The sequence below is a fragment of the Halichoeres trimaculatus genome, unplaced genomic scaffold, assembly GCF_033239565.1.
Source record: "Halichoeres trimaculatus isolate MK-OKI-2021-1 unplaced genomic scaffold, fHalTri1.1 fHalTri1_scaffold_6, whole genome shotgun sequence".
Taxonomy (NCBI): Eukaryota; Metazoa; Chordata; class Actinopteri; order Labriformes; family Labridae; genus Halichoeres; species Halichoeres trimaculatus.
The window spans coordinates 17,100,164-17,112,229 of NW_027437184.1; the positions used below are offsets into that span (position 1 = coordinate 17,100,164).

The 12,066-nt window shown below is 36.1% G+C and overlaps 1 protein-coding gene across 2 annotated transcripts; it reads left to right on the forward strand.

The window, feature by feature from the left end:
* The first annotated feature begins 755 nt into the window (after positions 1 to 755).
* Positions 756 to 6,665, forward strand: b4galt4 (UDP-Gal:betaGlcNAc beta 1,4- galactosyltransferase, polypeptide 4). Of its 2 annotated transcripts, XM_074673067.1 has the most exons (8): positions 756 to 819; positions 1,824 to 1,972; positions 2,175 to 2,360; positions 2,716 to 2,948; positions 3,242 to 3,429; positions 3,537 to 3,659; positions 3,769 to 3,873; positions 3,990 to 6,665. In XM_074673067.1, exons 2-8 carry the CDS (start codon positions 1,948 to 1,950, stop codon positions 4,123 to 4,125), a joined length of 996 nt encoding a protein of 331 aa, XP_074529168.1. In that variant the 5' UTR covers positions 756 to 819; positions 1,824 to 1,947; the 3' UTR covers positions 4,126 to 6,665. The 2 variants fall into 2 exon arrangements, with proteins under 2 accessions (XP_074529168.1, XP_074529167.1); XM_074673066.1 differs by lacking the exon at positions 756 to 819 and adding an exon at positions 1,471 to 1,488 and having other exon boundaries at positions 1,824 to 2,360.
* The last annotated feature ends 5,401 nt before the right edge of the window (positions 6,666 to 12,066 follow it).

Here is a 12,066-nt window from a genome sequence, read left to right on the forward strand (position 1 = left end):
TCTCTCAACAAGAATGCATTCGTAATTCACATTTAATTTATTGCGTTAGTCCCTTAAAAAAAGATAAAATAAAGTTATTCTCATCATTTTTTTATAATGATTCTTGTTAATTCTACTCTTCAAAAGTTTTTTTTAAACTTTTTTTATTTTGCTCATTAAGATCCTTTGACAGTATTTCCTCAGTTTGTCTTGGGGTAACCTTTGGTTACTCTTGTACTGAGAATAAAAAGTGGTACATAAAGAAAGTCTGACTGGTTGATAGCTTAAAGCCAATAGCCCAATGAGATACTAAGACATAATTATGAGATACCGTCACATAATAATTAGATTCTAAGTCAATATTTAGAGATAATTCCCCATAATAATGAAATACTAAGTCAATATTACTATCTACCATTATTACAACTAGTACCTACCATCCATTTGTGTCTTTTAAAAAAGATGGGGGGCGTTCACTATTGTAATTCTGCCAAAACGTTTGTTTGGGACCTAACAGAAAAAGAATCACTGCTTCCGTTTTTTCAAATTTCAAAATAAAAGCGACATTGGGACCGAGTGACTTACTCTGTTTAGAGTTTACATGGAAAAATTGTACAGTTAATAGTTTCTACATGACCCCGGAATTCCTTAAGAACTAGAGGCAGCCCACTTAACCCAACTTAGCTGTAAGTGCAGACAAAGCACGTATATTCAACGCTTGAGGAATGCATTCTCATTCATGGTTCTTTTATTGTGACATACATCCGGCTTACGTACTATATGCTAATATGAGCTTGACACAACTGTTCGTTTATTGATACCCAGGGATAACGTGTTACGGTAAGATGCTTATCGATGTAGCAGCAATATCCTCTGAAATTTCGTATCATTTAATGATATTGTTACAGTTTGGGGACACTTTATATAGAGCTGTCGATGTTGGTATTTAAATTTTACATCACTTAAAAGTATCTCTAGCGTTACATCCGCATTCTTCAGCTAGCTCCCTGCTAATCGCCAGGACTGCTCACCCGAGTCCAGACCTATTTTTCAGGAACAATTTTGGGACACTAATATTAGCAGTACTCGTATTTAAAAAGTAGCGTCGGACCTACACTTCTCCTCAAGGACAGTGGGAGATAACCCTACCATGTTCACCCAGCTAATGTTTGCTAAAGTTAGCTTTGTAGAATCAATAAACAAATAAAATTAAAAATAAAGGTCAGCTCACAGGACGAGGAGAGATGTGTAGAAACTGAATCTAGCTTAAAATGTTAACGCTTGCCCATCCTCACTTTTCTACAAGAAAGAACAAACATCCACGGTTGGATTTGTAATGTGCTTACAAGAGTATGTTAAACTGTTTGACCATTTTCAGTATTACAGGACAAAAGGCTGCTAAACAGACTCCTGCACTGGCTGCAAAAAGCTTATGAGATATTAATCCATGATCTGGTCGACAAGCCAAGAAGAAAAACTATAAATGAGAGGTACTTGACAGATTAAAAGGTACATGTAAAGAGAAGTAAAGCACAATAGTTCTCCAATGTGACATTACTTGATGAAAAAGGGCACAGAAAGGGACAGGTGTGTAGTTACAGAGTAAGATTACCTTTCAGGAAGTTCTTTGAAATGTGTGTAACAAAATCAATGGCTCTGTCCTGAAAAGAGGGGTCATATAGGTGTTATTGTTTGTTTTCTAAGATAAAATCTTACCTATTTTCTTTGTTATGAGGGTGTAGTTTTACTTGGTAGGACGTGGCAGTATGTTATTGATTAAGCTTCTTGCAAATATCCCTTTTCTCTGCACTAACTCTTTTTTCTCCTCTTTTAAACTCACACAGCTGTTGGGAAGCTGACGTTCTTTGCCACACTTTCAGACACTGGATTTTTGAGGGATTACCGATGGATTTTCACCAATAAGTTTTCACATTAAACAGTGATTGATTCACTGTTTACATCCGCAACATGTTTCCTGGCAATGGGATGACTGGTTAGTAAATCTGTGGCTGTCGGTCTTTTGCTGAAATGTCCAGCAAGGAAGAAACATTGTGAACTTCAACCAGCAGCATCTACAGTCACCACTGTCCTTGTTTCAAACCAGTACAACTACACAATCATGGGCTTTTGTTCACCGGTGTGCAAGATTTTGCGGAGAGGAAAGTATTTTGTACTGATCTTTGTTTCACTCTCAGTGCTGGCATGGATTGCAACATTTACTGGGGAAACATTGAAACTTGGTCAGTATATGTCAGCCACAAAACAAACTTCTGTCCAAAGAGACAGCCTGAGGGATAAACTTCAGTTCTTGACAGCAGCACCTCAGAACTTAAACACTCCAACACCCAAAGTCAAATGTCCTGAGGAGTCACCGTTGCTACGTAAGTATTCAAAGCAACTACTTATACCTATGGGGCAATTTTTCAAGTGAGTTTCTTTTCTTTACAGCTGCCTTTGTGATTTCTTAGTCGAAGATAATTTAATAGCTGCTGTGTTAAAAACAAGAAACCATGGTTTGTAATATGGATGTCTTTGTGAGTTCCTCTAGTGGGTGAAAAATTTATATCTTACTGAAGTTAAACAGAGTAGTAACAAAAGTTTGCAATGAGTCAGAAAAATAATCAAAGTTTTAAACCAGTTATAAGTCTTCATTTGTGTTACACACACAACCATGATCATTAACATGCATGACCAACAGCACCTAAGATTAAAACTATTTATCCTTATTTTTCACAGAGGGAGCTGTGAAGCTTTCTTTTGAATCCTCTCTGAAACTGAAAGACGTGGAGAGCGACAACAAAAGAGTGATAAAGGGTGAATATGAGCCTGCAGACTGTACAGCGAGGCAGAGTGTAGCGATCCTCATCCCTCACCGCAGCAGAGAGAAACACCTCCTCTACCTCCTGCACCACCTGCACCCGTTTTTGCAGAGGCAGCAGCTACATTATGCCATTTATGTCATCCAGCAGGTATGGCCCATTTCAGAGACTCTTAATTTTTGTGTGCTAATAGAGCCAGTGCATCAGTGACCATTTTGAAAATGACACCTTTGCGAAACAGCTAGTTCTCCGAAAACTGTCATTTGTAGTTGTGTCCTCTCATTCAAACAGAAAATGTGTGGCATGCATGTCTGGATGTGATGCAGATTAACATGATGAAATATAAATTTATACAGAGGGAGAGGCAAAAGTCTTCATCAGGAGTGCAGATACTCCTGAAAGCTAATGAAACTTTAATTGAATGTTTCTCTTTTTTTTTTTAGGCTGGAGATGCAACTTTTAACCGTGCCAAGTTACTAAACATCGGGTATTTGGAGGCCCTGAAGGATTACAACTGGGAGTGCTTTATCTTTCATGATGTGGACTTGGTTCCTGAAAATGATCACAATTTATATGTCTGTGACAACCAGCCCAAACACCTGGTGGTTGGTCGAAATGCAACAGGATACAAGTAAGTTTTTGAGTTTGATTCAGTCATGAGTCAATAGTGAGACTCTTGTTTATCAACCTTGAGAATACAAACACAGAGGTGTAATTATTCCTTCCTACCTCTCTCAGGCTGCGATACAAAGGCTACTTTGGAGGAGTCACAGCCATGACCAAAGACCAGTTTCGTCAAGTTAACGGATTCTCAAACATTTACTGGGGTTGGGGCGGAGAAGATGACGACCTTCGCATCAGGTGGGACAGCAGAAGTGAAAACAGTATCCCACATGAAAGCTGTGTCCCTTCATAATAGCTTAAGAACGTCAGATTCTGCCCATGTTCATGCGTTTGCTTTCTCATCCAGGGTGGAGCTACAGAAAATGAAGATTGTACGGCCGCCTGCCGATGTGGCGCGGTACACCATGGTGTTTCACAAAAGAGACAGTGGCAATCAGATAAACAAAGACAGGTTAGTGAATGTTGAGAAGCACTTCAGTTGATTATTTCTCAAAGAAATGGGTGCTTTCTGATTCATTGTGTGGAATTATGCTCTTAACTCATCTTTTACTTTCTTATGCTTGCCAGGATGAGGTTGTTGGGACGAACGCCACAGGTATGGAGAAAGGATGGACTCAACAGCTGCTCTTATAAGACTTTATCAATAGAGAGGCCACCACTCTATGTGAATGTAACTGTGAACATCGGCAAGCCGCAGAGTTGAGATTTTACAAAGTAAGCCAAGCTGTGACCAAAAAATATTTTGATATATTTTCTATGGTATGTTTGGGAAACTGAGTGCAGGAAAGCCACAGCATGTTGTGAGACACCGTGTTAAGCACTCAAAATGCACATTGGAGCTGTTAGTTCATGAATACATTTTTTGCACATTATTTTTTCATATCATGTTGCCTTCTTCTCTTCATTTGCTGCCAGGCTGCTGAAACAAATCATTTTTCAAGTAATGCATGTTAGGTAAAATGAAGAAAATGTGTTGGTTGAGCATCAGCTTTCACATTATTTTAACATATGCCTTATTATTTGCCATATCCTTGTGGGAAATGTGTATTTTGTGTGCTTCGTTCTGTGGATGTAATGTTCATAGATGCAGTTGTTGCCACTTATTTTGCCTAATTAGACCTCAGGTCTACAGGAGCTGGAGACTGACATCAGATGTTTGACAGATGGCTTCGCACACTCCTTTGATATTTGTTGGTCCTGTCAGGGCAGGACCTTTACGTTATAGTTATAAACACTATTTAATTACCTTAATATTGATCTTAGATGCCTGATAAGCTAGACAACTGGAACAATGTTTGTGTTGATGCAAAGCCTTTTAATGATGAGGTGTGAGTCAAGTCTAGACTTTCGTTTCATTATCTTGAAAATAACTGTAATGATAATCTGTAGACTATGCATATATTAATTTAATATGAAATGAATCAGTCAGCATTAATATGCTTTTAAAAAACATCAACTGGAAACAGAGTGTGGATTAACCACTAGCTTTCAACAAACTTATGTCTTTAATGGCCAACTGATAATTTTACACAGCTGATTTAGATAGGTCCTTTTGAGACTAGTGTATATAAAAATATCTTTGTAAACGGAATTATAAATTAATCTACCATCAATTTACAAATGCAGAGCAATGACTTTTTCTGTATGAGCACACTAAAGCTTTTGGGTTTGGGGGTTAAATCTCCATTTCCTTGCATGGTCTGATGCTTTGGCCAGTTTTCTGCAAAAAAAAAGTTAAGAGAACAACCACAGACTTTCAGCTGATGCTCCAAATGAACGGCTGTTTTTTATTGAAGAACTAACAAACATTTAAAAGCAACCTGGTATTCTTATCAATGCTAGATTTGTCATGGTTCCCCCATAGAAAAAAAAAACTTTCTGGTAATATTCTTGCTCTGTATCACACAGAGTGGAGTGAAAGTATAAACCTTGGACTTTCCATGCATCAGATTAATCTTAAGTTTAGAAAAAGAAAGAGAAAAACAATAACATCACATGGTAGGCTAAATCATATCATCGACAAAGTGTCTTGTGATTTTTTTTTTAATCTTCCTTTTCACAGCAGATATTAGTCCGGTATCCACCCTGTTTAAACTACACTGACTACAAAGGTCAGAGTTCCATATGAATCTGAAAACTGGTTCAGGTATATGAAGAACAGCCTTGTTAGTCTCTTACAATCTTTATCTTTTAGTAAGGCCTATAGATTTCTTGTTGTTGCCGTGAGAAAAGCTTACAAGAAATTTAAGATTAGATCATTTTTCTGCCTTTGGCACTTTAAACCACTGGCTTATTTTGAAGAAATAAATGTGCTGCATTGGGCCAATTTTTTAAAAGATGTGATCTCTGAAACTGCATGTTTTCATGCCTTAAATGGTTGATTTTAAAGAAGGGATTTTTATTTATTAATTTCATCATACCTTTGAAATGGTAGAAAAAAGTCTTATAGACCGAACAGTTTGACATTTCTGTATCATTATCTTTTAGGTTAAGGACTCAGAGCAGAGGTCTCTGCATACTTGTGCTTTAATTGATGCATGCTTCCTAGAAACTTTTTTCAGTTACAGTCATATCATTTTTATAATATTTATAGTGTGCTGTAGCTGCTGATGTGTTTCAACTACATTTATTAATTTTATTTATTTAACAGGCTAATCTCTCAACTTTCAACATGAGGCAGTAAAGCTAACTACAGGCATGAACATATTTACATTGGACTTTTGCCAAACCTCATCTAACAATAACTATTTGAGCTTAATGACAGATTGCTCCAATTTGGCAACTGATCAGAACATCCTCAGAGTAAGCTGTTGCTGTCATGAAACTCTGTTCAGAGTTTGTGTTGTCTCAACTAAATTTAAAAAGAGGTTTTCTTTTTGTTAGTGGCCTGTATGTCCCACCGTTACATGGTCGCATCTCCACTTCTCAAATAATGTTATGAGCTTTTTTATGTATTATTTTTTTAATTTTATATCCACGGTGAGTTGAAATCTTTACATGTTAGTGTACCTTCTCTTAAGGTTTTTTTTTTTTTTAAATGAGCGGATCTGAGGAAACTTATGTTGTAGCATCAAACACTTAACTGACATTCCTGTTTGAACTTGTTTTATCTGTGAATCAATGTATGGAACTTAAAGTGATGCCGTATTAACCCTTTGACATCATCATCAGAGGATTATTCTTGAATATTTATGTATTGATTGCAGATGATTTGTCATATTTAGTTTATGTAGGTGGAAAATGGGGAGATTGATTCATTTCAAATGTAACAGAATTAATTCTGCTTTAGAAACATGTTCAATAAATAGTATTTTTTCTTATGAATTGTCCTACTGTTTTATGTGTTTGAGGGCAACAATCTTTGATTATTTTATTTTTTACTAGATATTGTTTTGAATATACCTATGTTTATTAATTTGCTCAATCTACAGCATGTGAGAATAACCTGATGCAGTTGGTTTTTCTTCTGTCTCAGTCCTTCTCCATCAACTTTCAACTTGAACACTTGTCTCCTACTTTATGGATGCAATATTGTGAGATGAGATATACCTCATTATTATTTTTTTTTATTATTGATTTAAACACTTTAGAATTAACATACTTTGCAGGATATACAGTTGTGCCAAAAGTTTACACCCCCCAGCAGAATTTCTGATTTTTTGGCCTTTTCTCAGAAAATGTGAATGATAACACAAAAACCTTTCTGTCACTCATGGTTAGTGGTTGGGTGAAGACATTTATTGAAAAAAAAAATAGTTTACTCTTTTTAAATCATAATGACAACAGAAACTTCAAAAGTGACCCTGTTTAAAAGTTTACACCCCCTGGCAGCTTTGGCCTGATAACATGCACAAAATTTGACACAAATGGGTTTGAATGTCTACCTAGGGTAACCATCCTCACCTGAGATCTGTTAGCTTGTAATCAGTGTGTGTGTATAAAAGCTCAGTGAGTTTCTGAGCTCCTGACAGACATGTGCATCTTTCAGTCAGTGTTGTGTTGAAGTTTCAGGTTTATGCGTCATGGGGAAAGGAAAAGAACTGTCAAAGGATCTGCGAGAAAAGGTAATCCAGCTGTATAAAACAGGAAAATTATTAAAAAAGATATCTAAGGAACTGAGGATGCCAAGAAGCACTGTTAAAACTCTAATTAAGAAATGGAGAGCGAGAGGGATTCTGTTGAAACCAAACCACGGCCAGGCAAACCAACAAAAATTTCAGCTCAAACTGCAAGGAAAATTGTTAGAGATGCAAAGAAAAACCCTCAAATAACTTCAGCTGAAATACAGGCCTCTGTGAAAGAAATTGGGGTGGATGTTTCAAGATCCACAATAAGGAGACACTTGAAGAAACATGGACTGTATGGTCGGGTCGCCAGAAGAAAGCCATTTCTACCCAAATGCCATAAAATTTCCCGCTTACAATACGCCAAAGAGCACAGAGACAAGCCTCAAAACTTTTGGAACGGAGTCATTTGGAGTGATGAAACCAAAATTGAACTTTTTGGCCACAATCATGAACGTTACATTTTGAGAGGAGTCAATAAGGCCCATGATGAAAGGCACACCATTTCTACTATGAAACATGGAGGTGGATCACTGATGTTTTGGGGATGTGTGAGCTCCAAAGGCACAGGAAAACGGGTCAAAATTGATGGAAGGATGAAGGCAGCATTTTACCATAAATACTGGAGGAAAATTTACACTCATCGGCCCAATAGCTGCGCATGGGTCGTTCTTGGATGTTCCAACATGACAATGATCCAAAACATAAGGCCAAATCAACCTGCCATTGGTTACAGCAGAATAAAGTGAAGGCTTTAAAGTGGCCATCTCAGTCTCCTGACCTCAATATCATTGAGCCACTCTGGGGAGATCTCAAATGTACAGTTCATGCAAGAAAGCCCAAGAATTTACAGGACCTGGAGGCTTATTGCCAAGAGGAATGGGCAGTTTCACCATCTGAGAAAATAAAGACCCTCATCCACAACTACCACAAAAGACTTCAAGCTGTTATCGATGTCAGAGGGGGAAATACAAGGTATCCGAAACTGGGGGGTGTAAACTTTTGAACGGGGTCACTTTTGAAATTTCTGTTGTCATTATGATTTAAAAAGAGTAAACTAATATTTTTTTCAATAAATGTCTTCACCCAACCACTAACCATGAGTGACAGAAAGGTTTTTGTGTTATCATTCATATTTTCTGAGAAAAGGCCAAAAAATCAGAAATTCTGCTGGGGGGTGTAAACTTTTGGGCACAACGGTATGCCTCATATTCATGTAAGAAGTCCTACCCTGCAGTTGATGGATCTCACCACTGGAGGGCTCTGAAAGCACAATCACTTCCATAGGGATAACATTTTGAATGCAGCTTCATGCCTTTGATTAAACCCTGCTAAACTTGCGTTTTCTTTAAAAGCATACTTTAATTTCAGTTAAAGTAAGTTTATCTACTGCTTGAAATGCTATGAAATTTATGCTAGAGAAGGCTCAGAAGAGTGCTCATGAGAGTGTTTCTAAATATCTGACCACACAAGAAGAAAAGTGCTGTGTTCCAAATAATTACTGACTAACTCTATTTCCAAAGAATCTGGATGTGAATGCACATATCTCTATAATCTCACACAGGTCTGGGACCGTTTTTCGGTAAGTGATGATTTCAACAGGGTGATATCAGAGTTAATCAGAAGTCAATACGTAAGTGAAAGATGCAAAAATAACTCCAAAACCAAACATTCTTTGCTAAAAAGTGTACATAGTGAACATTTACATATCAATACCCAAGAATCTGCTGAAAAGTTGATTTATATCAGTAGTTCAATTCTCTGTGTTCTGAGTTTCATTCTTTCAACTGAACAACTGAAATAACTTTTTAGGGTATTCTGACTGATTTTTGTCACACACTTTATTTTAAAACCACATATCAATAGGGCAGTCCTGCACAACATCAGTGAGTTAAAAAATCTTAAAATTGAGCTTTACTTTCAAATTTAAGAAAATAATAGTAATAACAGGAATACTTTATCTGTCTTATTACATAACTTCCGCTCTGTGGCATTTAGCAGAATCTAAATTATGCTGCAGATCCACCAAGACATTACATCAAGTAGAAGTAAGGGCAAGAAGAGCCACTTATTATTCAGATACAATGAAAAGACTCCTCAACACGGACCTTCTCTCTCTCTCTTTTTTTTTTTTTTTTTTTACCAGTGCAAAGGGATGTCTGAGGCTTTGTATGGACAGAATGATGTCATCTCCTCTTCCTATGGTGTAGAAAGAAAGCTTTGTCTTGTGGAGGCTTGGCCTGGTCATGTAGCTCACATGTGACATTCACAAAACACTCCACACAAAATTATGAACTCTGCAAGCCAGATCACTCTGATCTACACAACAAACCAGCTCATTCAGACATGTGAAATAAAAAAAAAATGCCATCAGTGCCTACGATGTGTGGTATATGGTTACTGCTTGTAAACATACTTTCTCTTCCACTGGCTGGATGTTAATATCTTTATTTAAAACAGTGAAAGTGTAAGTAGAAGTGAAAAGGGAGGTACTTTAAACTCATTGTTGGGGTTGTCACAAATTTCGAAGATTACACGATTGGATGGATAAATGGCCCCTTTTTTTAAAGTTATTGTGTACAAGAGAATTTCAGTTTCATAGAAGTGTTTGAGAGGAGACCCATGAATGTTAGGTGGATTAAAATCTTGTATTGGGCTACTAATGTGAGTGCTTGTGCATTTGTTTCTTTATCAGACATCCTGTGAGCTACTGCATGCTGGGACAGGCACCCCCACTATCTCAAAGAGAATATGGTGGTAGCGGATATGGAAATGTATACTCAACTGGGACATTATAAGCACATACAACTGATACTTCATGTTGGCACATTGCAAAAACTGAAATCTGTGTTTTTGTCTTATTTTGAGTAAAAGTTGTGTTATTATGCTATTATTAGTACTTATGAATATTTATTTAAATATGATATATTCATTTAAATTTAAACAAATATTTTATACAATAATAATAATAATAATAATAATAATAATAATAATAATAAAAAATAACAAATCCATAATAAAAATAATAATAAAATTGATAATAATAATAATAAAAATGATAATAATAATAATAATAATAATAATAATAATAATAATAATAATAATAATTATTATTATTATTATTATTATTATTATTATTATTATTTATACAGAAAGATTTTCTATGAAACCAGGATAATGTCTAAATACAAGTAATTTTTCTCTTGTTTCATTGACAGATTTTTTAAAAACTTGTTACAATCAAGTCAGACCTCATTTTAGTCTTTAAATAACTTGAAATAAGACATTTTTCTCGACTGGTCAGGTGAATGCGGCTTATTTCAGTCTAGAAAGACATTTTCTACTGAAAATAAGACAAAACATATGATAAGATGTCTGTTTTTTTCTAGCTCAAAGAATCACATGACTGTAACATAGAGGTCGCATGGTTAAGTATTTATTACCTTTACACCTTTTCTTAGCTTAACATAGTTTTTGTTGTTTACTGTGATTATTTAAGGTTTTTGAATGTCATTACCGAATCTTGTGTACTCATTTGCTCTCATCCGAGCATGGTGGACAGGTGATGTAGCAGACAGTATTTAACCAATTCAATATATGCCACCTGAAAGGCAACAAACCCTGAGTAGACAAAACATCTGGAGAACATAGTTTATGAAAAAAAGGTAGATATTTCCCACAGAAGCTGGTGGAGACCAAAGAAGAGTTAAAAAAACAGAGAATCTTGCTTTCCTCTATCAGATAAAGGCTTCATATTCAAAAAATTATTCTCTGTATTTGTTGGACCTTTGCAATGAAACCTAACAGCCATTTGATTTGTGTCCATTGCTTGTATTAAGCATCTTCACATAGTGTTTACAGCGAGGGACATGCTAAGCTTCCAAAATAAAGTGAAACAACTTCTATTTCTTTTTTTGGCCTTTGCTCCTAATAATCTGCGTGTTTTACCTGAGTAAGTTCACTGAAAACAAATCTGGTGAAAGTTCTCAGCATGGTTGTAGGAAAAGCAAACCTGCATTTGAAATCGAGATAGAAGGCGTCAAAATCAAGGCTGGCTGATTTTCAAATGTTAACAAATGTTTACAAATTTTATTTATTTATTTTTGGATGCTCATGCTGATGGAGTAGGCTTTCTGTCAGTTTTACTTTTTTTAAAAGTTTATTTAATACAGCAGTCAGGAGTACTCCAAGGATCGATTCACTTAACATAGGGATTGAATTTGGTTTGCATTTTTTCTTACCTCTGACTTGTAAGGACTCATTTTAACTGTTCTCTTTTGTGTGTGTGTGTTTTCTGCTCTTCTTCATGTTTCCATGTGGTGTGTTCAGCACCTTGAATGTGAAATATGCTTTAGAAACAAACATGCCTTTCATTCCCTAGGTGTGTTAATATTTCTGCAGGAAAGATTATCATTCCCACTTCTTGAAAATGTAGTTGTGACATCGATAAATTCCGAGGTTAAAATGGTAAAATTACACGTATGGGGAATACATCACCAAGCTTTAGTGTTTCTTCATGTTTTTCTTTGGGTTCCAGATGGATTGCATTTAGTCAGGACAGGAAGTAGCATTGTTACTCG